This window comes from Cokeromyces recurvatus (genome assembly GCF_025118155.1).
Source record: "Cokeromyces recurvatus strain NRRL 2243 chromosome Unknown BX663scaffold_39, whole genome shotgun sequence".
Lineage (NCBI taxonomy): Eukaryota > Fungi > Mucoromycota > Mucoromycetes > Mucorales > Mucoraceae > Cokeromyces > Cokeromyces recurvatus.
Window position 1 is genome coordinate 139,136 of NW_026251425.1, and position 24,486 is coordinate 163,621.

At 29.2% G+C, this 24,486-nt stretch overlaps 11 protein-coding genes across 11 annotated transcripts; 5 read left to right on the plus strand and 6 right to left on the minus strand.

Annotated features, from left to right (window-relative positions):
- Positions 1-4,614: 4,614 nt before the first annotated feature.
- BX663DRAFT_524599 (HotDog domain-containing protein) lies at positions 4,615-5,576 on the minus strand. Its single transcript, XM_051529647.1, has 3 exons — positions 5,281-5,576; positions 5,014-5,181; positions 4,615-4,946 (listed from the first exon to the last, which is right to left on the minus strand). Exons 1-3 carry the CDS (start codon positions 5,563-5,565, stop codon positions 4,716-4,718), a joined length of 684 nt encoding a protein of 227 aa, XP_051378546.1. The 5' UTR covers positions 5,566-5,576; the 3' UTR covers positions 4,615-4,715.
- A 148-nt stretch (positions 5,577-5,724) lies between these two features.
- On the minus strand, positions 5,725-6,578 carry BX663DRAFT_533310 (uncharacterized protein; the record flags this gene model as incomplete). Its single annotated transcript, XM_051530517.1, has 2 exons — positions 5,725-6,508; positions 6,559-6,578. The coding sequence occupies 2 exons, from the start codon at positions 6,576-6,578 to the stop codon at positions 5,725-5,727; spliced, it is 804 nt and encodes a 267-aa protein (XP_051378547.1).
- Positions 6,579-9,085: 2,507 nt separating this feature from the next.
- Positions 9,086-10,760, plus strand: BX663DRAFT_524602 (uncharacterized protein). Its single transcript, XM_051529648.1, has 6 exons — positions 9,086-9,394; positions 9,518-9,615; positions 9,774-10,071; positions 10,122-10,265; positions 10,346-10,432; positions 10,513-10,760. The coding sequence occupies exons 1-6, from the start codon at positions 9,311-9,313 to the stop codon at positions 10,708-10,710; spliced, it is 909 nt and encodes a 302-aa protein (XP_051378548.1). The 5' UTR covers positions 9,086-9,310; the 3' UTR covers positions 10,711-10,760.
- A 386-nt stretch (positions 10,761-11,146) lies between these two features.
- On the plus strand, positions 11,147-12,348 carry BX663DRAFT_524609 (uncharacterized protein). Its single transcript, XM_051529649.1, has 3 exons — positions 11,147-11,759; positions 11,891-11,994; positions 12,070-12,348. The coding sequence occupies exons 1-3, from the start codon at positions 11,345-11,347 to the stop codon at positions 12,301-12,303; spliced, it is 753 nt and encodes a 250-aa protein (XP_051378549.1). The 5' UTR covers positions 11,147-11,344; the 3' UTR covers positions 12,304-12,348.
- A 1,325-nt stretch (positions 12,349-13,673) lies between these two features.
- Positions 13,674-14,276, plus strand: BX663DRAFT_524614 (uncharacterized protein). The gene has a single exon (XM_051529650.1). It carries the CDS (start codon positions 13,789-13,791, stop codon positions 14,089-14,091), a length of 303 nt encoding a protein of 100 aa, XP_051378550.1. The 5' UTR covers positions 13,674-13,788; the 3' UTR covers positions 14,092-14,276.
- Positions 14,277-14,369: 93 nt separating this feature from the next.
- BX663DRAFT_524617 (uncharacterized protein) lies at positions 14,370-15,577 on the minus strand. Its single transcript, XM_051529651.1, has 5 exons — positions 15,400-15,577; positions 15,296-15,334; positions 15,188-15,240; positions 15,039-15,123; positions 14,370-14,980 (listed from the first exon to the last, which is right to left on the minus strand). Exons 1-5 carry the CDS (start codon positions 15,536-15,538, stop codon positions 14,508-14,510), a joined length of 789 nt encoding a protein of 262 aa, XP_051378551.1. The 5' UTR covers positions 15,539-15,577; the 3' UTR covers positions 14,370-14,507.
- A 905-nt stretch (positions 15,578-16,482) lies between these two features.
- BX663DRAFT_409153 (uncharacterized protein) lies at positions 16,483-16,716 on the minus strand (the record flags this gene model as incomplete). Its single annotated transcript, XM_051522272.1, has 1 exon — positions 16,483-16,716. A coding segment is annotated over one exon (234 nt), but the record flags the coding sequence as incomplete, so codon positions are not given.
- A 3,580-nt stretch (positions 16,717-20,296) lies between these two features.
- BX663DRAFT_555774 (C2 domain-containing protein) lies at positions 20,297-20,698 on the plus strand (the record flags this gene model as incomplete). Its single annotated transcript, XM_051531658.1, has 1 exon — positions 20,297-20,698. The coding sequence occupies one exon, from the start codon at positions 20,297-20,299 to the stop codon at positions 20,696-20,698; it is 402 nt and encodes a 133-aa protein (XP_051378553.1).
- Positions 20,699-20,721: 23 nt separating this feature from the next.
- On the minus strand, positions 20,722-22,315 carry BX663DRAFT_524626 (glycosyl transferase family 21-domain-containing protein). The gene is made up of 3 exons (XM_051529652.1): positions 22,146-22,315; positions 21,806-22,059; positions 20,722-21,712 (listed from the first exon to the last, which is right to left on the minus strand). Exons 1-3 carry the CDS (start codon positions 22,247-22,249, stop codon positions 20,871-20,873), a joined length of 1,200 nt encoding a protein of 399 aa, XP_051378554.1. The 5' UTR covers positions 22,250-22,315; the 3' UTR covers positions 20,722-20,870.
- A 140-nt stretch (positions 22,316-22,455) lies between these two features.
- BX663DRAFT_555776 (uncharacterized protein) lies at positions 22,456-23,133 on the plus strand (the record flags this gene model as incomplete). The annotated part of the gene is made up of 5 exons (XM_051531659.1): positions 22,456-22,570; positions 22,626-22,669; positions 22,742-22,846; positions 22,908-23,046; positions 23,108-23,133. The coding sequence occupies 5 exons, from the start codon at positions 22,456-22,458 to the stop codon at positions 23,131-23,133; spliced, it is 429 nt and encodes a 142-aa protein (XP_051378555.1).
- Positions 22,898-24,307, minus strand: BX663DRAFT_241164 (mitochondrial glycoprotein). The gene is made up of 5 exons (XM_051521844.1): positions 24,059-24,307; positions 23,890-24,002; positions 23,762-23,820; positions 23,213-23,676; positions 22,898-23,146 (listed from the first exon to the last, which is right to left on the minus strand). Exons 1-5 carry the CDS (start codon positions 24,264-24,266, stop codon positions 23,130-23,132), a joined length of 861 nt encoding a protein of 286 aa, XP_051378556.1. The 5' UTR covers positions 24,267-24,307; the 3' UTR covers positions 22,898-23,129.
- Between the last annotated feature and the right edge of the window lie 179 nt (positions 24,308-24,486).

Here is a 24,486-nt window from a genome sequence, read left to right on the forward strand (position 1 = left end):
GCCACCTGAAAAACCTGCCAAGATTGAACAAGATCAGGAACAAGTGGTTACGAAGGATGAAGAAAAAAAAAAGATAATAACGGAAATAAAAGAACATACTGAACTTATAAGCCTGAGGTCAAAAACTCCTTTTTTTACCTTATTTATGAGAAAGGGATGAGTGTACGTGCCGCTGCTGAGGAAATAAAAGTGCCTCAAATTACGGCACAAACTTGGAAAAAGAAAGCCGAGCTTGCTGGGGATGAAGAAATGAGTCTGAGACAGACTGGAAGTGGTAGAAAAGCTGGTAGACCTCCTATTCTTACAGAGGAACATAAACAGTTTTTGATCAATTTCATTGACGAGAAGCCATCTTCTGTATTGGAAGAAATGATAGAAGATCTCACTAGTCAATTCGCCGGCCTTGAAATAAAAAAATCAGCAGTTCATGATTTTGTAACCAAGAAATGCAATATCACCCTTAAGTGAGCTCATTTCCACTCAGTAGAAAGAAATAGTCCTAAAAAAATTGAGGAGCGGTACCACTGGGTGAAAAAGATACTTGAAACTGATATGGATTATTTCAGCAATTGCGTTTTCATAGACGAAGCTGCGTTTCATATTAACATGAAGAGATCAGTAGCTTGGTCTAGAAAAGGAAAAAGGGTTGTAGTTGTTGTGCCTAAAACTAGGGCAAAAACAACAACTATACTAGGAGCCATATGTGCACATGGCGTAGTTAATATTAGAGTAAGACGACCAAAAATTCAGGCTCCAAATAAAAAAAAAGAAAAGCAGAGGGAAGTAAACCTGTTCCTAAACAAGCAACGAAAGGGGGCACAGTTACTGGTCATTATTTCAACTTCATTGCTAGCTGTTTAGATGTCATGGATTTACATCCAGAATTTAAGGATTATTATCTGGTAATGGATAACGCCCCCATTCATAAGCACGAAGATATACAGAAGTATATTGAAGGTCGTGGATATCGTTGCATATATCTTCCTTCTTACTCACCTGAATTGAACCCTATTGAACAATTTTGGTCAGTAGTCAAAAGTAAACTTAAGCGAGAAAAGTTATTGGAGGAAGAGACAACGACATCAAGAATCCGAGATTCATGCAACAATATTTTGCTCAAGAGCATATTGGTATTATACCTATCAATCCATTTATAGCTCTTGCTTTATTTTTAACCAACCGAGCCATTGATATTAACGATACACCATGTCCGAATGATCCAACCATTCAGTACTTATACTTTACGGCGTTACGAAGATATCAAAGTCAATTTAACGATCAACATATATCTTATACTTTAACGCAATTGCTGGAGACTCGAGATCAAGTGTTGATAAGATAAAGATAACAAAAGAATAAGACAGAATAAATCTGTGAAAACTTTGTATAAAACTTTTATTATCAATAAAAATAAAAAATAAACTGAATTTCTCCAAGATGAGTGTAAAATGAATCCATATTTATATCTTGTAGAGAACGGGTTACTTCGCGACAGGAACAGAATGAAGATAACTTGAAAGAAGAATATTTTCCCATAGAATGATTAAAGTTATTGTGTTTGAGCTCTAGTCTTTGCCCTGACTGAGAATTAATCTCAGTTAACTCTAATAAATATTAAATTATTGGTGCTTGATCTAGCCGGTTATTTTTTTTTTTTTTTGGTACCAAATAATGAAATCTCGTTTGTTCATACTTGCGAATGGTATAGGAAAGACACTTTTGACATATAGATTTATATTCTAACCAGTTTCTTTGTATTATATTCATTCCTCAATGTACTACTTGAATGAAAATCATTATAGTGTATAGTGTATATTGTCTAGTGTATAGCGTATAGTGTAGATAGTATATGATTGTATTCATAAATTAGTATATTAGATAATATTATAATAATGTGTATGTATAGCTAATCGGTACAGTCTATAATTCATATATGTCTTTATCATTAATAACTTTTTACACTATTGTTTGGCTTATCATTATCTCGTAACGTTAGTATTTATTATAATGTTGTTTTTTCTCATCACAAGAATGTCTTATAAACTGAAATCAAATAATATTGTATGCATAAAGTGTACAACTAATAACTATAATATCATTCGGTCCTTCATGACTCTAATTTGTATATTATAAGATATTATGTAATACATCATTATATACACAACAGATTCAATATAAATATAAGGAATGCATAGGGTTTAGTAGTTTGTTTAAAAACAATAAAGAGTCTCAGAATCATATTTAGAAGACAGTTGAAAGTTGTTGACCGCTTATATTAAATGATTCACGTAAAGAATTATTTTCTCATCTGTTCTGTATTATTTGGTGTTTAAATGAATGAATTCTATAGTGTGAGTCATTAACAAAAGCGGGAGTTTTTATAATTTTGTCATCAGAGATTTACTGGAGATAAACTCATCATGTGGATTTGTGTAAAGAAATTAGCCCTGATAAGAGTATTAGACTATCAAAAAAAAAAAATGGATTAAAACTAAATTAAACTTTTTTTAATCAAGACAGTATGCATGTGCAGTAGTAAAGACTATCCTCATGACATTGCTGGTAGATGTATTAAAAGTTCAAAGGCCATGTTGCCTTCAAATATATGTGTATATAAAAGATGAAAAGCAACTTGAAAGGGCAGTGACATGCTCATTGACTATTATTTTAATTTTGTAAGCAGTGATTTAGATATAATGGGGCTATATTCTCAGTTTAAAGGACAGTGACAAGTAAAGTATGATTCTATTCCCTGACAGACTTCTCAGCAATAACATAATAGTGTTTATTCAAAATATAAGCATTTTTTTTTTTTTTTTTTTTTTTTTTTTTTTTTTTTTTTTTTTTTTTTTTTTTTTTTTTTTTTTTAGCTAGCTACGATTCACCATCCTATAATTTCATTATATCAATAATTACTGACGTATTAATAATGATGCAATATTGGCTAAGGCTTTTCCATTTTTTACTAATATTAAGTGATGATCTCAAATTTAATAAATAAAATCCTGATATAATTTCTACTCTATTAATAATGATATTCTTATGATTGTTTTCTTCCTCTTATTATTATTATTATTCAAAAATGTGTCGTATTTTATCATGACTGAATATTAAAATGTATAAAATCCTTTAATAATAATAAAAAGTCGTGTTACTTGCCTAGTATGTATAAACTAAAATAATTCATTATTTTTACTAACAGCGAAAGATAATATAGTAAGAAGAATATCGCTTTAATTCCAACAAAAAGTATGCCCTCATCTATGGTTCTATTATTCAGATAGAGTCACTAATAAGTGTATGCAGTCTTCTTGAAAGTAATATTATCAAGAAACTCATCATCAATGAGTTAATATACAAACACACCCTCCTCAAATCAAGATATATATATATACAAGAACAATAACTATTGGTATAGTGTTTAATTAGACTAAGCTAAGCTATATTTAAATCTTTTTTTTTTTTAGTCGACAAGGATAAAACTAACTCATGGATATTTATAATGCATATCAGAAACTAGAATTTGATTGATTCATCATTCTATTTGTCACACCCCACTTTAACTTTAACACTGCGGATACATGAAAGAATACTGTTTAAATGTATACCTTTTTGTCAAGATATTACCGTTATCAAAACATCTGTTGTTATTATATTAAAATAAGCTTACATATTGAATAATTCTTCTTTATACTCATGATGCTTTATGATATAATTGAATTGAATATGTGATTTACTATTGGTCAAATTTACAATACCAAAGTAAATCTTAAATAATAAGGAGGAAGAAGAAGTTACTTGATATATAATTGTATTGCAAGTAAATAAAGTATTGGAAATAAATAGCCCTTGAGAAAAGTCGATATGAGCCGGATATTGTTAATTTTACAAATATAAGTGCAAAGTATGTTTAAAAAAATAATAATAAGCTTTGGTAGTGAAATAGAAAAAAAAAAGGTCTGTAGTTTTGATAGGATAAATCGAAAACCTTATAAAGAAAAGAAATAATACAATAAAAGAAAATTAGGATTTACGCTGCTTTCCAAAAGATCAATCCTATAAATTTGAGTACTCAGTTGTTCTATTGGAAACCAGCAATACACTTGAGATTATGTAACGACATTAGTGTGATAATCAATAGGATATGAATTATAATAACCGCGTTAAATTCTGAGATTATATTAGATCTTATACGTGTCAATGACAAAGAAGTACAATAAGATACTACTACTTGGCCTGTCTCCATGGGAGTTACTATAGTAAACAAGGATGAGTCAGGTAAAATTAATTATAGTACAGCAATTCAATTAAATAGAGTTCAACAAGAAAAGTCGATAGTATTACCAACTTACTTTACACAAATCCCTCCTAAAACTACATCCGTACTTGCTTTTTTTTTTTTTTTTTTTTTTTTTTTTTTTTTTTTTTTGGCTACTGATAAAGTCTTAATAAATGCATTATTTTATTATTTTCCACAGATCAACTACTAATATTCACATTGAGATGTCAATGTTCTCACTTCTACCACAGTAACACGTATCGTGTTTATTTTTTGTACCTTGGCTTATTCTAAAACCTTCATCTTGTCTGCTCTGTATTATCACTATTACTTGTGCTTATTGAATCTTAAAGAAAAAAAAAACTTTTATTTTTTATTTTCATCATTGAATTTTTGTTATAAATAAATAAATAATAATAATAATAAACTGTGTCTTTTAAGCTTTGTTATTAGTGATAGGAATCTTTGGTGAAATATACAAGGAAGTAGCTTCTGTAAATAATTGGCCATCTAAACTTTCAATAAATGCAGATACATAAGCTTTGCGATCTTCAATTTTATCTAACTTGGATTTCATAACAACCCATTGATCAGATTTAATAGGCTTTCTATAGTTGACATTTAAGTTGGCTGTAAATCCAATTTTATTTGGTAAAGCAGGAACTGCCTATTTCACCCAAAAAAAAAAATTATTATTATTATTTTATTTTATAGATTTTTTTTTTCCTTCTTACCACTGAAGCTAATCCTTCATCGAGAATAGTAGCTGCTAATCCACCATGAATAATACCATCATGTCCACATACATTTTTACCTAAATGAAGTACAGTCGTACATTCGGTATATGTCTTGTTATAAAAGACAACAGGTGTAGTAATGATCATACCAGGTCCCCTTAATGCCTATATTATTATCGATATAAGTTACACATACAAATTCCTCTTTTCTTTTTTCTTTCTTTCTTTCTTTTTTTTATTATTATTATCATTATACTACTCTACAGTAAATGTCATAGAATGTTCTTTTTCGCTTTGTGATGAATGACTATATGCTTCGTATTCAATCATGTTTGGGTTTGCTCGAAGTTTCTTCACAATCTCAAGATTGTCCCTTTCTTGTTGAGCTAATGTCATTTGTTCTTCAACTGACATTGTGTATTGTTCTTGTTCAACTGTAGGACTCATAATGGTAGAAATACGTTGAATTTGGAAGAAAATGGATTTCTGCTCTATAAAAGAAGAAGAAGAAGAAGAAAGAAGAAGACGACGAAAAGAAGATAATAACATTTATATATAAATTGATATGGAATATCTTTATTTTATAATCATTACTTCTTTTTTTTTTTTTTTTTTTTAAATTCCGTTAGTTTGTAATTTTATATGACTAAACAACAGATTGACATTATTGCGGATTAACTTTTAATCCGGATAATAAAGTTATTATTATCATTCTACTTTAGGTAATGATGATGATGATGATGGTAATTTTCTTTTTTTCCAATATATAAAAAGTTGCAAAACAAGAATACCATTTAGAAAACTAGCAATCAAATTACCACCCAACATGATGGGATCATCTAATTCTGTCCAAGTTGTAAAAGTACGTGCTGTTGTACCCAAGAAATAATTGAGGACGGCAAAGACAGAAAGTTGGCCTGTAGATTGATTTATATAATTAGCTCGTATTTGAGGTATTTTACTAGCGAGTCCTATTGGTATTTGTGCAGCATAAAGTAAAGCCATAAACCAACTAGGGACAGTTAAGAGCATTAGCACGGTCACTACAAGAGTTGACAGAAGAAGCAAGATGGTCATCTTCATCATCGTCCTGGCTTGCTTATTATTATAATAAACGATCAACATAGTTATTACTATATTTTGAAGCGTCATGAATAAGACTTCCCCATAAGTACTAAAAGGATGATATAGACGTGTATTATACATAAGGACGATAAGATAGGCACACGTCTCTAGTAAAAAGGAAGCTAAGGAAAGACCTTGTGCTGATTTGTGACGCAAAATGGTAATAATCTGAGGTATTTTAACAATAGCGCCACCTATAACGATCCCTAATCCTAGAGCCTTTGAAATGGCAAGTTTGATACATTGTATGTCGGAAAAGAAGTGAAATTCTTCAAATAAACTAATGTAACAAGCTTCACCTAAAAGTTGATTCATAGGAGAGCTGATGATGGATGGCCAACGGTATTGTTGACTAATGTCTGAATTACTAATGATGGGTAATGCATTATAGAATTGTATAAGAAATGTCAAAATAACACTAATATTAGTTTTGGCATTTGTGTATCTCATTACAAAAAAAAAACAACAATTAGAAAAAATAAAATAAAATAAAATTTATTGAGCTTCGCTAACAAAAAATAAAATAAAAAAGACTTTTTGCTCTTCTTGAAAGAATGATAACATAACATATCAAGTTATGTCTCTATATAATAACAATGATATTGATTTTGACAGTAGCAGGAATATTATTATATCTCTTTTTTTTTTATAGTAGCCCCTCTCCTTTTTTTTTTTCCTAGTTAATATAATACCATTGTAACAAATTAATAGCAATATATGTTTGTGTATATAAGAAGAAGAAGAAAGCCTTTCATAAATAAAAACTTGTTCTTTAGTCATTAAACTTAACCGCCTTACACACACACACACACATACCCATTTTCTCTACCTAATTACTTCTTCTTTTTCTTTCGCGTCACTTATCAATTTGAGACTTGTTCATAGCAAGAGATATTCCCACTTTCATAAATCATCCTTAGTAGGTTTTTAATGAATAAAATCTCTTGTTTCTATTATATTCATGTTTATCTAGCATAGTGAATAAGAAACAATATATATTTTAGTGATTAAATGGATGTCATTAACCTAATATAATATATGCATATATATATATATATATATGAATCCAATTGTTATGACTCTTATGTATTATTCTGGATCCTACTTTTTGTATACACTACATTATCAGTAACAGATCGTTCTAGAAAACCATTCTATATTGCTCTGGAATGCTATATTACAGGATTATTAGCTAGCAACGATCATTGAGAGATATATACATTTATTCTAGATTATAGAGATAGAAAAAAAAACAGGAGGGGGAGGGAGGAAAGTGGAATATAAAGTCTAGAATATAAAATGTATTATTAATATAGCAATAATACTGTAAAATAAAGCTGATTCTCCTAAAGTCAACAAATAAATTCACATTCATGCTATATTCTCGAATATTTATATACATATATATATATATATCGTTGCTAATCCCTGATAATTCCTGTATAATGTAACCATAGGTTGAAAAAAAAATGAATAATAGTGTCGCACAATGAGTCCTAAATTATCTCAAGTCTCTTTTGCCTCCCATTTTCCTTTCTGTGTGTATAGTGATCTATTTTCCTTTTCTATAGACTATTAGCCATGATACAAGCGATTTAGTAGTATAACTTGTTCAATTGAAATGAGTTTTTGTTATAAAGATGAAGTATAGTAAACAGGCATAATACAATATTAAAAAAAACGTTACTAACCTCAAAGTAAAAATAGTTGATGATGATAAATTTCATTTCGAGTAGAAAATGTTACTAAATTAAATACATTTATATGCATGTATATTAAAACCCAAGAAACCAGTCAGCATAGTAGAAAGGCTAAAATTGAAACAATTTCAGTTTCTATAAATACATGAAATAAAAAAGGGGAAAGGGGGGAGGTAATTTTATAATGAACACACTGATATAAATAACGCATACTGCTTTTCTCTCATGTATGAAAAAAGAGAGACGATGTATAAATAAAGTATCCGAAAAAAGAATAATAGGTATTTACTCTATATACAGTAGGATCAGAAAGAAGTTCCTTAAAGAAACAAAAACTACCCTTACAACAAAAGATCAGTTAGAATATCCGAAATAAAGTCTTTGAATAATTATGAAAATATTGATATTAAAAAGATGCAATGTATTATCTCTGCAGCGCTCTCAATGACCTTTTTCTTTTTTTTTAAAAAAAAAAGTCTTCCTGGCTATTCGTTTTAAAGAAAGTATACCACTAATTAGTCAATAGATATGAGCAAATACGCTATTCGTCATATTTTATATATATATTCAAGTAAACTAACTTTTTTATATTAATAACAGAAGAACAATAGGATTAGAGGATACTAACTAGAGCAAACATTGTATTATTAGCATTGGTCTGAAACCCCTCCTCTAATAAAAAAAAATAATAATAATTCCGGTTTGAGAAATAAAAGGGGCTACTCTTGACAGTTTACTGGATGGTTTGAATAGGAACACTATTTATTAAGAAAACTTCTTCTGATATCCAAAAGAAGCTCGTCATGGTAACTATGGCTACTACATATATCATTCTACCAACAGCCTATTTGTCTGAAATTAAACCCTATTTAGAATAATTTTGGTACCTTATCAAACAAACTAAATCATTAGAAGAAGAGACTTTCTTGAAGCAGTAAATAAAGTCCTAATGGTGAATGACGTGAGAGTTTTTTTTTTCTTTCTTTTTTTTAAAAAAAAAACGCATGTGTTAAATAGATTTATTAAGTGTTTGTATAGATTGTCTTAATTTTTCTAAACTTAAAAGTTATATATTGCCAAATAAAGCCAAAAAAAAAAAAGCTTGCCAAAGTTATTTTTTTTTTCTTTGTTAGAAAGTTTCGCGAAAATTTTCCAACTTTAGTGTGTAGAACAGCAGCAGTCAACTAAGTATGGGAATTAAATATGAATGTTACTAAACTTTTTATTTATATTTTTTTTTTTCCTTTTTTTTTTCTTTTAAAAGATAACACAATTAAAGCACATTAATCAAGTATATATTGATAACACTATAGACGCGCTCATTATTGTTATTATTATTATTATTATTTTATTTATTCTATTGTTCATATACAATATATTAGCCCTTTTTTAAGAAAACGGAATTTACATAAAAGACTATTTGCTTTTTTCTTTTGGAAATAATTTATTAAATTATTAAATCTTATACAATGCGTCAACAAGAACGAACAGAATATACACCAGGAACTATTGTTTTTGCAAAACTAAAAGGATACCCATGGTGGCCAGCAAGGGTAAAGTGGTCTTTTTTTTTTGTTTTGTTTTTTTAAAAAAAAAAAAAATTTTTTTGTCAATTAGGGAAAAGTAGTATTCTTATCAAATAACTAAAAATTATTTTTTTTTTCTGTTCATGATAGATCGAAGCAGACCATGCAGTACCCCCAAAAGTCTTGAAACAAAAATCCAAAGCTAAAGGTGCATTATATACTGTATTTTTTTATGGCTCTAGAGACTAGTAAGTAAAATATAAAAACATAGACATATATTCACACACAAAAGAGAGAGAGAGTGTGTGTGTGTGTGAGTGGGTGAGAAAGGGGTAGGGTATTGGAAAAAGAAAGCAAAATATTCATTCAAGTTTACAAAAATAAAATAAAAAAAATAAAATAAAAGTGGATTCTTTGGCCCAGATGCCATTCGACCATTTGATAGTGAAATTGTTGAAAATGATTTAAAAGCAAAAAAATTCAAAACAAAGGATTTGGAAATGGCGGTACGTCAGGCTTTGAATCCTGCATTATTGGAACAAATTGAAAGGGAGGAAGCAGAGGCAGAGGCAGAGGAAGAAGAACATACAAATAAAAGAAAGAATAATACAAAAAAGACAGCAGCAAATGGTAAGAGAAAATCAACGACACGTAAAATGGCAGTGGAAGATGAAGATGAATCTATAGAAGATAGAAAGAGAAGAGTAAGTTGTTGTGAATAGGTAGAATAAGAAATTTTAATATGAATTTATAGCGTAAATCAATGTCACTTGAAAAAGAAGAAGATGTACGTAATTCACCACAAATGGATAAAGAGGAATTAAAAAAGACACCAGAATATAAAAGGGTTTATCATATTAGACATAGATTACAAAGATTGGTATATAATAAAAAAGAGGTAAAGACTGAATAAGTGTAAGGAAAGAAAGAAAAAAGGCAACAAGAAAGAAAGAGAGAAATTAACGCGTAAAATAATAGGGCGAAATTCCAAAAGAAGATTATCCAAAGATTTTACAAGTTATAAAAGAGATTGAAGAAGCACCAATGACATATAACCTTTTAAAAGTAAGACATAAAGGGAACAGAAGTAAAAAAAGAAATGTAAGAGAGAAAGAGAGAAAATGAGATTTAAGTGTGTTCTATAGGATACCAAAATTGGCAAAGTCGTTAAAGCAGCTTGTTCTTATCCATTTGAAAATGAAAGTACAATTAAGGAACGGTGCCAACAAATAATGAGGAGCTGGAAATCACTTTTAATTGATCCTCAAACTGGCAGTAGTTTAACAAGAAAATCATCAGAAGACAATAATAATAATAATAATAATAGTAGTAGTAATAATTAGTCTTTATAAAAGAAAAAAAAATAATTGTTATTTGATAATGGATTTCAATAAAACAAACAAGAAGTGAAAGAGAGAAGAAGTAAGGGAGAAAAATAGAGTGAATGAGAGTGATTCACAGATAGACAGAAGAGCTAATATGTGTGTGCATAAAGATGGCAGTTACTATTTTCTTTGTTTGTAAAGTAATACAAAAACATACTACTTCTTTTATAATAAGTTATTATTCAATTATCAAGGCTTTTATTTATTTATTCCCTTTTTTTTTTGTTTTATTACTATTATTTGTTTATCTTGGAATGTACAATAAATCATTATTATTATTATTTACACAACTATTTCTATTATCGAGTGCAATACCTATTAGTGTAGATCGACCTACTTATGAACCTGGTATCTTGTATTTGCCTGATAAAGCAATAGCCATAGGTAATTAACAAAAAAATAAAAATACACTCTCTATTCAATATTGATACACCTGAATTTCTTTTTCTTAGATGATGGTTATAATTTAAGTATTCAAGGGGTCCTAGGTGGTATTGTCTTGATTATTTCAGGTCTATTGTTAATACTACGTCCACTTTGGGATAGAACACCTGGTGGTACACACACTCAAAAACTTGCTGGCTTTATTACGATGGGTTTTGTAACTTGGGTTATGTTAGCTAACTTTGAGCCCTTCCCAGAGACATATGGTAGAAATCGACAAACGATTTATTTTATTGTTCCCTTGATAGTAGGGTGTGTTTTCATGTTCTGTATGACGGTCACTATTCAACTTTATTTGATGCTATTGGGTGGATTAGGTGGACTAGCTGCTGGATTATGGGTCTTGGGATGGAAAGAAAGTCTATCGATTCAATCAGAGCATGGACGTGCCATCTTTTTAACGGTCTTAATTGTTTTAATGATGGTCATGTCACTTTATAGATGCTTTTGGCATAGGTTAGGAACTAGTTTAGCGGGTTCTTATATATTTTTTATGGGATTAGATATTTATTTTCATACTGGATTTTTATATTGTTTTACATCTACATTAGATGGACGGCATGGTAAATATATATATGTATATAAAGAGAGACAGAGAGAGAGAAAGAGGACAAATGTGTGTGTGTGTGTGTGTGTGTGTGGATTGTGTCGACTTGCATTATTATTTGAATACTAATGTCTCTATTCTTTTTAGAACATCATTATGTAGTTTATCGTAGTACATACATTATGCAAGCATGTCTTATTGTTGCTTTTATCATTACTTATCTATTTCAAAGCTCTGGTCGATTTAATGATGTAAGGAAAGAATAGGGTTGAAAAAGAAAAAAAAAAGATAGATTATAGAGAGATTAATTTTTTTTTTCGCTATAGCATCTTTTATTTCAACATTCTGTCGTTATGAAAACAATGTTAGATCCTGCATACAATAAGGCACCCATAATGAATAATAATAATAATAGTTGGTGGATGCCAACTAGATATATTCCATCTACTTGGTATAGTTGGAGACCTCCTATGTGGCCTGCCTTCGTTAGTAATAATCGAACTACTGTTCCTCCACTTGCAGCAGTGGCGCCCGCTGCTCCAGTAGTTCCTATACAATAACGAATGAATATATGTATTTTTAGAATAATAAATGTTTAATAGTAGTAGTCATTTCTCTAACATGATAGACCTTCACAAAAAAAAGTGTAAAAATGTTGATATTATTTTATTATTAACGGATTCCAACACTGAAATCTACATTGTTATGGCCCTTTTTTTTGATACTGAAACTTTCTGCCTTATTTGTTTTTTTTTTTTTTTTTTTTTTTTTTTTTTTTTTTTTTTTTTTTTTTTTTTTTTTTTACAAACATACTAAAGACAATCATTTGTGGTATTTTCTTTGAAATAAATTATTAAAGTATAAGAAAAATTAACTAAGGACATCATTTCTTTCTTTCCTTGTTTTTATATGAGAGGCCATTCATATTGTTATTTATTCATTTACTTTTTTGAAAACATAAGTTTGGGAATCAAGCATGTCATACTTTATTTTACTAGCCAAATAACACTCTTCTTTGTACAGATAAATTTTCATATTTCAAGCATAGTCGGATTAAATATGTGTTCCTTGATCTTCACTATTATTATCCAGGTGGTGAAATCATTCTGAGCTTGAATAAGGTATGCACGATTTTGACCAATAAAAAAAATTTTTTTTAATAAAGACGTCAGATCATATCAGTCTTTAAAAATAGTATTAGATCGTGACATGATCAAAAGCTTTAAAGTAAAGGATTCTATATAAAGGGAGAAGAAGAAAAAAAAATACAAATAATCCTAGCATTTAATTACTAGGTTTCTGTAGTAGTGTCAGATTTAGCCAAAGAAGCAGGCATAATCAAGCTCTCATCTATCATTATTACTATAGATACTTCTGATTACTCTTTGAGGCCTTGGAACATGGGATATTTTAGGCTTCTAAAAGTGTGAGGTTTTCAGAGTTTTTTTTTTTTTTTTTTTAGGACATTGAACCCTACTCTTTAGACAATTAAAGAAAGTATAATAGAGTATATGTACCAAAATAATAAGAAACTGTGATGCTATTAATATATTATTACAAGCTTTTTTCTTTAAGAAAAAAAAAAGATCTGCTATGGGATTTGAATCTAGGTTCTGTAAATAAGCTATACAATGTTTGCGTATATATTTATAGATATAAACTTTATACTTATTATAATAATAACGACTCACGTTTGTCAAACATTGGATATTATGTGTCGTTGATTTGAAGATTAAAAAAAAAAAAAGGTCGAGAATTTTTATCGTGAATGGCGAAGGTCGTAAAGTGAAAAGAAGATATAGCCAGCATGATTTCTAATAGACCCGGAAATTTCCATATATGGATATCGTCTGGAGAAGTATAGCCAATAAATTTCAATTTAGGGAAAAGTACGGAATACTACCGGCTAACCGTTTTTACTGTTTGTTCCAAAAAAAAAATTTTTAAAATATATATAAATATTAAGACAATAAAAAAAAAAAAGAAAAAAAAACTATTACTAGAATTAACATTATTTAATATACTTCTTAATACATACATATAAAATGGCTATTTCAATTCATCTTCCTAAATTCATTAAAAAGACATTCAGTACACATAAAGAAGAAGAAGACAGTAGTGAGAATTCAAAAAGTACACCTGTAACAAGTAATGCAAGTACGCCTGCTGGATCTGTTTATCAATTACCTATAATGGCACCCACATCATTAACAGTTGGCTGTCCTGGTTATATACGTGATCCTATGAGATGTGGCAATCATCCAGATATTGTTGGTTATTATTATGACCCCATGGGCTGTAAATTTAGTTTAGATCATGGCGTTGATACTACAAATACGGGCGCCTAATTTTTTTTTCTCTCTTTGACTATTGATATTTATATTTTATATCTATACCCAAATATATCCCTTTTACTATATTACTACTACTACTATCTATCTATCTATCTATCTATCTATCTATCTATCTATTATTATTATTACCTACCTTGTGTTATAAAATAATATAATATAAAATAAACTTTTATCCGATCCATCCATTCTATGCTGTATTACAAAATATGTTAAGCCAGTGGCTGATTATTTATGATTTTCAAAAAAAAAAGTGTATTTTTATTACTAAATAAGGCAAGCTAAAAAATATTATCTAATAAAAAAAAATAATTATAATAATAAAATAATAATAATACAAATTATATGACAATTATATGATACGATATGAAATATGTATGTATGTATGTATGTGTGTATGTATATTTTTATACTTAAAGAACAAAAAGATAAGCAACAACAAGTAGAGTTAAAGAAGTGAACAAAGGTTTAATCATATTGGCAGCACTGTCGGCAACATCTTGATTGGAAGCCATGCTTGTAGTTGATGCATTCATATTAACTGTAGTAGTTTTAGCAGTAGAAGTAGTAGTTGCGGTTGTAATAGCTACTGCTGCAGCGTCCGAACTGCTTACAGGAACAGTAGTGGTATCGACAGTAGGCGTTGTAATTGTGGTAGTAGAAGTGGAGGTAGCAGTAACAATAGCAGAAGCAGAAACAGAAACAGAAGCATTGAGAGAATGAGTTGCATTTACATTTGTATCAATTGATACGTTATTCACGAGGGTACCGTTTCCCCAAGGAATAGGATCCCCATTAGGTTCATTTCGATTAGGTTCAGGAGATAAAGTACCACCTGGAGGAATGATACCAAAACGAGTTGTCCAAGCCATTTCACCATTTGTACCTATTCGATATTATTATTAAGTACAACACATATACAATAGATTCATTTATCCTTGTACCTGTGAACATAAAGAAATAAATTGCAGAATGAGGTGATACTTGAGGAACCTTAAAGGGATACTTTAAAAGATTAGCAGGAACACCCTAAATAATACAAGCAACAGAGGTTAATAATAAAATCCTTTTTTATATTTATATTTATATTTACAGTGGCAACATTCATCAAGACAGTTTGTTGATCATTGGAGCCTGTCATAAAATCTAATAATCATTGTGAATATAATGATATTAACAACATAAAATATAAACTTATTACCAATTCTATAAGTAACTTCAGGATCTTTTCCATCAAAATCTATTTTAAAATAAATGGTTAGAAAACTACTTTTTAATAACCTTCCTTCCTTCTTTCTTTCTTACCCCAAGTCACATCGTATGTTTGTCCTTCAGTTTGAATTGTACCAGGCTGTGGATAAGTAGGTGCAATAGCTGCATGAATACATTGTGCACTTAATAAAGTAATTAAAGAACAAGTAAGAACTGCCTTGATAGAAACCATTGAATGAGAGAATAAAGTGAATTGAAAAAAAAAAAAAAAAAAAAGGGGGGGAGAGAAGGGAAGCAAAATAAAAGGAGACTGATTTATATAGTAGCGGGTACTTGGTTGTATTTTTTTTTTCCTTCTATTATTATAAAAAAAGTATCCAAATAAGGTAAAAAAAATACTTTAATTTTTTTTTTTTTTACTTAAAAAGACAGTGAACTTGTGAATAAATTTAATAATATTAATGGAAAATTATGAAGACATTTATTTATAACAATGTTTAAAAATAGAGTAAATTTCATGTCAGTCAGTCAGTCAGCCAGGCAGCAATCATGGTAATAAGATCTGAGTTACTAGTGGTAAATAGCATAATAAATCTTGACTTCTTCATCATTGTATTGAAGAAGAATGTGATCTGTGCGCGTTTATTCGATATGCATTCTGAAAATCATCTTTTTCTACTTTCAACATCTTGTTTTCTCCTTTTTATATAAATATATATAAACTGCGTAATAAACTCATTTAGTTGTTTCTACTCTTTTATTACAGTAATAAATAAACCTTCAAGTTTTGTTTCACTTACTCGGAAAACCTTTTTTTTTCTTTGATCAATTACTATTATTAAGATTCTATCTAATTTGATCGATAGAATATATGCTCTTGAAACCCATCTATTCCAATTTATTATTAGGTGAAATGATCTGATATTAAAATAATATAACTTTTTTTTTTAAAGCAGTTGTAGTGTAATGAAAAACAAAAAAAAAGTCTTAATTATACATTGGATATCGTTACTTTTATTTTATTTACAAAGTATATATAGAGTATTTACACTATTATGGAGAAGGATGAAATATTTCTTGTTGGTCTATGCATAAAGCGAGTGGTGTCTTACGTGCTTTATTAGTTGCCGGTTGTTGATGATTAGTGTCTGATGATGATAGAATAGATGAAAGGGAGGATGAAAGTAAAGAAGATATCATTTGTTGTTTATGACTAGATGATATCATGATACTTGATGACTTTCTTCTTTTTTGAATGACTGGGAAATCTTGTAATTCAGCATAATCATAACCTAGCATTGGATGATGCATTAAAGCGTCTTGACGAAGACAGTCCTCAGAACAATAGAGAGAATCAGAGTAAGGGCTAATTGCATTATCACAGAAAGTACACCAATTTGTATCACACATCATTCTTTTTTTTTTATTTATTTATTTGTTTGTTTTATTTTGTCCTCTACTAAAGCATATATGTTATATTGTATGGTTTTAATAATAATATATTATTTTATTTTTTATCCTTTATATTTATAGTCCCCAGTTTTTTTTTTCTTTTTAGTCTTTTTTTTTGAGATTAAATCCAGACTATTAATATCGTATCACTTTTATACTATTGGATAGCAGCAGTAATTATTGCGTCATGTGAGTAGAATTATTCTATTACTGCTACCACTACCACTGCTACCACTACTACCACTATTACTACAATGTAGTGTTTGTGTCGTTGTAATATATGGGAAAATGATAAAATAAGATGACTCGTAGTTATTACGATATTAATGAAAACCTATAACAAGTGACACAATATGGGGGGAGGCTGAAAAAGCAAAAAAAAAAAAAAAAAAAAAAAAAAAAACTAGCGAAAAAAAAACTTTTATAGTCTATTTTTTTTAATACATATACACATTTATACATTCGCGTTTTCTCCATAAATAATAGGTTTCAGGATCTTAGTTTGCTGTCATGTATAGTAAGGGTGTATTTATAGAATGACAAGTAGTAATAACAGGAGCAGTGATCATCCAATAATATTAGTATAAATATACAGAATACCATTCATATAAAATGCTACAAATTATCAATAATAAGCTATTTATGTACATGAATATTATATTATGAAACAAAAAAAAAAAAAGTCATTTATATATAAATCAAAACTTTATTAAATTTAATAAATATAAATATTTCTATTTATTACTTAAGGAACAAGCATCAAGTCTATATAGAAAGTATACGGGAATGAAATTTTCATATAAACCTGTATACTTTTAATAAAGTATCATAACTCCTTTTCAACGAATAAAAAAATAAGAGTATTATACATGTATTATACAATACCCCACCTCTTCTCTCGGTTAAATTATAGTGTCATTAGTAAAGCAGTCATTATAAGTTAATTACATTATTATGCCATATACCATGGCTTGTCACAAAAAAAAAAGTTGTCTATGAAAATGACTGACTTGTATAATACATATTATTATTATCATAAAGGAGACAAACTAAATAATGTATAAGTTGAGGGAACATGTTTCCATTATATATATAGAGAGAGATAGAGAGAGAGAGAAGATAGAGATCATTTAGTACATCAAGAACCAGTTTACATCTAGTTGTTTATAAAGCCTTTTTTTTTCTCTTTTTTTTTTGCGTGTAAAAAATGTTAGTCTAATCTAGATTTATGCTATTGCTGAAAGGATCAGAGAAATTTCTATTTGTTTCAAATGTAATAGAATACACCATTACACAAATAGTAATGCTACTGCTACTCTTGTCATCGTCGATTTCATCCTTTTCCTTTCAATAATATTATTAGAGTGATTACATCATAATTACATATATCTTGAATATATTCCTTGTATTATGATTAAATTAAAAGATGAAGCAAGTAGTATTAAAGATAATCTATAATGTAAACTACTAATACAAAAAAAAAAAAAAAAAAAAAGTTGGGAATGAAAAATAATGTTAGCAGACCAAGTAATTTAATATTGTCTATATTCTATAACTTGCTTTAATCTAGTACTATGTAATTAAAGAAAGTTGTGCCTGAAATATACATTATTAAGTACAAAATAAAATTGTAACATTAAAGAGAGAGTCTATTTCTTATCTTGAAAATGATATTAAAATCTACATGTAGATTATATATTTGTATATATCACTTATATCATATAGCCAGTAAATTGCTGGGTTAGTAGATACAACATTGTTATTCTCAACAGATATATTTTCAACAAAGTGAGTCATTTATTATACATCTTATATGTATGATTCAACTTGGACGTAGTTCTTAAACATGCATATAATAAAAAGAGAACGTTACCCAACTCATCTTATTATAATTAATTCTCAATATATTTAATTTTATTTCTCTTTCCCCCGAAACAATTTTCTTTTTCTACTAGTACTGACAGGGGCTAAAATTCATAAACTAGCAGTGGCTTTTTTTTTTTAACACCTTCCCTCCCCCCCCACAACTTTCCTAATCTTTAATGTAAACTTGAACTACATCATAGTTTACTTGAGATATAGTTGGATATGATTCATTCACAATCAAAACCAACTGTTATGCTTTAATCCATACAGTATTTCTTGACATAAATTATTCATAATAGTCTCAGTAGTATCATTTAATTCAATTCTAACAAATGGAGACAACACTATTTAGGGGAGATGGATTCAATGTTACTAGTAGAGTCTGATATTAATGTTCGCATTGTTGTTGTTGCCAAAAGCTGAGTAATAACACTTCTTAAAAAGGTAGGGGACAAACATGCCAGGAACACTTTTATAAGCAGAAATAGTATTCTTATAGAATATTTAAAAGCCTATTCTCATACTATAGCACTCAGTCAAAGAATTTTAATCCTTCAAAAAGATAATTAAGCGACTTGTTGTGAGTTGACACTTGTATTCCAATCTTTTCTTTGTATTTATTCATTAGCAGATAGAGTGGAAAATACAATAGGAATCTTGTTTATCTTTCCCAAATAGACTTGATTCATGTGAAGTGATGATTTCCCTTCAATACAGCTTCGACATGAATTAGTCTGTAACTTTGATATTGGATGATACTTATATAGTTGTTCTGTAGTATAACATAATATTATCTTTATAAACTATACAAACAAATATATGTATATCCTGCTTATTTTCTCTCACTCCCACTCTCACTCCCACTACTACTCTCACTCACTTCATCATCTTTACTACAAGATGTTAGAATATTTAATAATGAGTCGTTTAAACTAGTTTACACAATCACGATATTAACTACAACAGAAGCCACTACCTCCGTTATGATACTTGTCCAAAAAAAAAAACACGATTATCTTCGAAAGGACGATGAAACTCACTCCCGAGTAAACGCCACATAATAATAATAATAATAATAATAATAATAATAATAGTGTGTGTGTGTGTATGTGTAATCATGATGTGATAAATTTTTCTTTTTGTGAATTCTGTAATACAATGCTTATATTTTTAGCATAAACTTTTTCAAATTTTAAAGACCCGTTGTTTGCCATTTAAATGCATAACTTCTTCTTGTAAATGACTTAGCCGTCTGTTTGAAGAACAAATACGCGTGTTTTTTTTTCTTAGAAAAAGTATAAATAAATATCTGTTTCTCGTCCCTTCTTTTAGACTGGCCAAATTCAATAGTTTGGAACTAAATTTTGTTTAAAATAGTGAATATGCTGCAATAAAGATCGGCAAACAGATTAAATAAGGTAAGGTTTCTTCTTCTATATTATGGAAAAAAAAAACGTCATGAGAAAAAATAAATAAAATAAGGCGCATGAAAGAAAACTATGCCATCAAAAAAAAAAAAAGGTAGTACACAAATACGGCCAAGCTACTTAATTTAGGCAAGAAAAAATTATGCAAAGATTTATTGAATAATATAAAAGAGATGCCAACATTTTAAATTGTAACTTTTTTTTTATATATATTATTTACATACACACATTTATTTTTTTTTTATATGTTTTCTTCTCACTCTGCTCCTCGTGGTATTCTGTCTGTTACAGTAGTTGAAGCTCGTAACCTCAAGAAGGAAGACTTTGCTGGTCATAATGATGCTTACATTGAAATTTGGCTTGACAAGGATTATAAGCAACGTTCTGAAACGATCAAAAATACGGAAAACCCTGTTTGGAACCAAACATTTACTTTTAACATTGAAGAAGGATCATCTTTGCACAAGATTTACTTCAAGGTCCTTGATCAAGATATAGCTGATACAGATAAGATTGGTGAGGGTCATTTGGATGTCTCACATGCCTTTAAGGGTCAAGCTATCGATACATGGTCCAAGTTACCTGCCAAGTTGGGTCTTACTAGTCATGGTGAAGTTCATTTTATAGTTCAATTCTCCCCTCAATAAATTGCACATGAAACTACTATTTTGGATGATATACCATATTTCTCTTAAATAATAATAATAATAAAACGAGGCTTATTTTTCTTGTTATTTACTGATGAACATTTGTTTATTTTATTTCTCATAATATGAAACTCTATATGATTAAGACACAACACAGTATAGTATTCCTACTTTATATAGGAATAGCAGATCCATTAGAGGTACACATGTATCTTTGTTCGCGCCAAATAATCTCATTTCCTCCCATTGCAAATAAATAAATAGGTAAAGCCAATACTTCACGCAAAATCCAAGCCCTCATAAATTTCCATAAAGGTAATGATAAAGTAGAAGCGCTCGAAGTCATGACTAATGTACAATAAAGGAAATAATCGTTTAAAAACCACCAAATCCAATGAAACATAAAAAAATAGCCAGGGGAAATTCCAAAGCATGTTTTCATAGCAAATGCGCCCATCCAACCACATACCACGCTTTCTGTAATCGGCTCAATCCACGTTGCCACTGTCACTGTATGTTTACGAATACGAACCCATCTCTCTCTCCGTCTTACATACTCCCTTAAAGACATAGAGCCTAGCAGTTGTGTCGCTGTATCGCATGTCATGGCATGACGCAAATGTTGACTCCATAACTTTTCTCCAATATGATTATCTTCAGCCATATACTGACCAAAGGGCTCAAGAGAGCCTAATTGAGAACGACGGTAGAGATTTGATTTACCCATCACACATGATGCAAGTCCAACAGCATTAATCGCTAGATACATTTTAGCGTGGTTTGTATTTAAAAAGATATGTTCAATCTCTGCTGCCAAGCTGGTAGGGTGAAGAGCAATAGGTAAATGATGAACGAGTCCAATATTCGTTTGCTTTAGTGCATCCACAGATCGACCCAAGGCATCTTTATCGATTTGCACATTTGAATCTAGGACCCAAATAATGTCATATTTAGCAAGCTTGTAAGATTTAATAATATTGTTGATCTTTGGATTAATGCCCACCTTAAGATCTCCTAATAGTGTATACAAGTTTAAACATCTTTTCTCTTTTCCTTCCTCCCCTCCCTCCCCCCCCACTTTTATTATTATTTGTTTCCTATTGCTACCTATAATTAATTTACAATCAACATGAGAATGTATTTCCATTAACTTTTCTATAATGGGTATAGCAGGATCTTCTGATGATGCAACAGAAAAAATTAATTCAAACTTGGGATAATTCTGTATAAATGATGATTGCAAGTTTCTTTCCAATTCCAAATCAATTCCCTTTAGAGGTCGAATGATTGAAACTCCTTCTGCTTCCGTTGCTGATAATTTTGAAGACTTGGGCCTTGGTTTATGTCTATATCTTTTTTGTCTATTTCAAAAAAAAAAAAAAAAAAGAGTTATATTATGTAATAAAAAATACACTTTTTATAATACATCTATTTGTTTCGTTATTACCCAATATATTGACCAAGTAGACTCAAACTAAACATAAAAACATACCAAACAAAGCATATATAGCTAATAAAGGTTAGTAACGATCCATTCGAATCTAGCCCCATTATAAAACAAAAAGTCAAAAATAATAATAATAATAAAAAAAACAATAACAGCAAGGTACAGTTAGCCCTTAATAAAAAATCGAATGAAGAGCTGTCCAATAAAAATGAGCAAAAAAAAAAAAAAAAAAAGACTTGAAACAAACAAACAAACAAACAAACAAACAAACAATTATTGTTTCTTCTTTTTCTTTTTTTTTGACAACGAAATGTCCTTTAGGAATCAAACAACGAATGAAGAATATGAGTTAATAAAAGGAGGAACTATCATTATGGGCCGACATAAGCATGGAATTGATTCACGTTTTGTGAGTGAAAATCAACGTAAATAGTAAAAATTAAATCATGAACATCAATTAATTACCTTCTAATTCTGTAGTTGAAATTAATTATTTAGAAGATGGTCGATGCTTCGTAAAAATGGTAATAAAAAGACATGTACATTTACTTGATTTGAATTAAATTTAAAAATATTAACAAAAAAAAAAAAAAAAGCTTACAAACAAAATAGTTAAATTAAACAATGCAGCTTTACCTTTTCAAAAAGAAATTCAAATGAGCAATAATGATAAAATTATTTTTTCAATTGATGGAATTAAGGTAGAGTCTTATTAGAGAATTAGAGATGCATATGAGATGACTAAAAAAAGTAGAATGTTAGAGAGGAAAAACATTAGAGTTTCATTTTACTTTACCAGAAACAGCAGAACCATTTATTCGACCTATTATGATCATAAACGATCAACATTATGAAAATGAAATTCAAGAAAACACAGATAGCTCAGATGCGAGCGATGCAAGTGACTATACTAGTAGTCAAGAAGAATTATCAAGTGATGAGAATGAAGATATTCAACCAAGTGACATTTCCAAAGAATCATCCTTAATTGGAGATTACGACTATGAATAATAATTTGTTTTTATTTATTTAAGCAGATATAAATGTATTTACATCGTTTAACCAACTTTCATATTCCTTTTGTTCTTTATAATCTACATAATCTGGTAAAAAGGTCGCTAAAGCAGTGTTAATACCACGTTCTTCTAGATATTGACTAAATGTTGTTTGAATATCGTCATTCAATTCATCAAAATTAGGTCCCATGTAGGAATCCTTTTCTTCCAATTGATGCTCATTATGAAAGTCTGTTATATTTTTAATCTCATCTTTAAAGAAACGAGTAGAATTAATGTTTAAATAACCATCTTGTGCAACTGTATGAAGCACTAAAGCCCCCCTGACTCCTTCTTTTTGGATCAAAATAGTGGCTCGAACAGGAAAAGCAGCATCTTCCAAATCTTGATCTACACTATCATCTTTCTTTTTTATTATTTTTTCACTGCCATCATCATCAACATCATCAGTTGTAATTTCTTTTTCTGTCTCGCTTGGTTTATTAATATCTGAAATAGAGAAAATAACATTGATTCTATACCATTATTGTTTTTTGTTTAGTTTTTTTTTTTTTTTTTTTTTTTTTTTTTTTTTTGCTGAGGGAAATAGAAAGAACTTACTTTTCATTTCCAAAAGTACGTGATAAAATTACTTTATCATGACCTGGTCTATCATCAATCTACAAAGAAGGATGAAAAAAGGAAAATAAATTTTAATACCTCACACACATCTGTGACATTCAATTTACATGAAATAAGTTTGTATCTAAAAATTCTTTTATAAAAGCAGGTGGCTCATCTTTATCATCACTTTTTTCGAATTTCAATTCTTCTTCTAATAAATGAACAAGATCGGGATCCACTTGTAAAAAAAAAAAGTCAACATTTAGGTATTTGAACTTTAGAGATTAATGTTACCATCGCCATTAGTTAAACGAGGACAACTAATACTAAATGGTCTTTGTTGATAGATAGATGGTATTGACAGTAAAGCAGTCCTTTTTAACAGAATAGACGTTGATAAAAGACGTTGTTGATGAATAAGAGGATAACAAAGACGAGAATGAGTTGACTTTAATAAAGATGGTAAGAAAGTAGAAGAGCGTTGAAAAAAGGGTCGAAACATACTATGAAGAAAAGACTAGAAGGGAGGGTGGAAAAAAAAAAAGAAAAAATAAATAAAAATAAAAATACAGTGACTTCATAAAATTGCATAATACGATTTGGACAACAAAAAATATGATTGGAAGAAGAGAAGCAGATACAATAAATAATGTAAATAGGATTATTACTGTTGAGTAGTAACAGAAGGAAAGTCAGTTATGAAGATGATACGATTAAATAAT

Bases quoted from the DNA above. Each gene is read 5' to 3' on its own strand.
- BX663DRAFT_524599 (XM_051529647.1), bottom strand. From the start codon at position 5,565: ATGTTATTATCTTCTTTTCGTCGTCTTCTTCTTTCTTCTTCTTCTTCT. The intron at 5,182-5,280 runs GTAGAGTAGTAT...ATAATAATATAG, and splicing joins AACATTCTATGACATTTACT to GCATTAAGGGGACCTGGTAT. The intron at 4,947-5,013 runs GTAAGAAGGAAA...TGGGTGAAATAG, and splicing joins ATGAAGGATTAGCTTCAGTG to GCAGTTCCTGCTTTACCAAA.
- BX663DRAFT_524602 (XM_051529648.1), top strand. From the start codon at position 9,311: ATGCGTCAACAAGAACGAACAGAATATACACCAGGAACTATTGTTTTT. The intron at 9,395-9,517 runs GTAAAGTGGTCT...TGTTCATGATAG, and splicing joins ACCCATGGTGGCCAGCAAGG to ATCGAAGCAGACCATGCAGT. The intron at 10,266-10,345 runs GTAAAGACTGAA...GTAAAATAATAG, and splicing joins TGGTATATAATAAAAAAGAG to GGCGAAATTCCAAAAGAAGA.
- BX663DRAFT_524609 (XM_051529649.1), top strand. From the start codon at position 11,345: ATGGGTTTTGTAACTTGGGTTATGTTAGCTAACTTTGAGCCCTTCCCA. The intron at 11,760-11,890 runs GTAAATATATAT...TATTCTTTTTAG, and splicing joins TACATTAGATGGACGGCATG to AACATCATTATGTAGTTTAT. The intron at 11,995-12,069 runs GTAAGGAAAGAA...TTTTCGCTATAG, and splicing joins GCTCTGGTCGATTTAATGAT to CATCTTTTATTTCAACATTC.
- BX663DRAFT_524614 (XM_051529650.1), top strand. From the start codon at position 13,789: ATGGCTATTTCAATTCATCTTCCTAAATTCATTAAAAAGACATTCAGT.
- BX663DRAFT_524617 (XM_051529651.1), bottom strand. From the start codon at position 15,538: ATGGTTTCTATCAAGGCAGTTCTTACTTGTTCTTTAATTACTTTATTA. The intron at 15,241-15,295 runs GTAATAAGTTTA...AATGATTATTAG, and splicing joins TGAAGTTACTTATAGAATTG to ATTTTATGACAGGCTCCAAT. The intron at 15,124-15,187 runs GTAAATATAAAT...TGTATTATTTAG, and splicing joins TCTTGATGAATGTTGCCACT to GGTGTTCCTGCTAATCTTTT.
- BX663DRAFT_524626 (XM_051529652.1), bottom strand. From the start codon at position 22,249: ATGGGGCTAGATTCGAATGGATCGTTACTAACCTTTATTAGCTATATA. The intron at 22,060-22,145 runs GTAATAACGAAA...TTTTTGAAATAG, and splicing joins CTACTTGGTCAATATATTGG to ACAAAAAAGATATAGACATA. The intron at 21,713-21,805 runs GTAGCAATAGGA...ATACACTATTAG, and splicing joins TGATTGTAAATTAATTATAG to GAGATCTTAAGGTGGGCATT.
- BX663DRAFT_241164 (XM_051521844.1), bottom strand. From the start codon at position 24,266: ATGTTTCGACCCTTTTTTCAACGCTCTTCTACTTTCTTACCATCTTTA. The intron at 24,003-24,058 runs GTAACATTAATC...TTTTTTTACAAG, and splicing joins TCGTTTAACTAATGGCGATG to TGGATCCCGATCTTGTTCAT. The intron at 23,821-23,889 runs GTAAATTGAATG...CCTTCTTTGTAG, and splicing joins TAGATACAAACTTATTTCAT to ATTGATGATAGACCAGGTCA.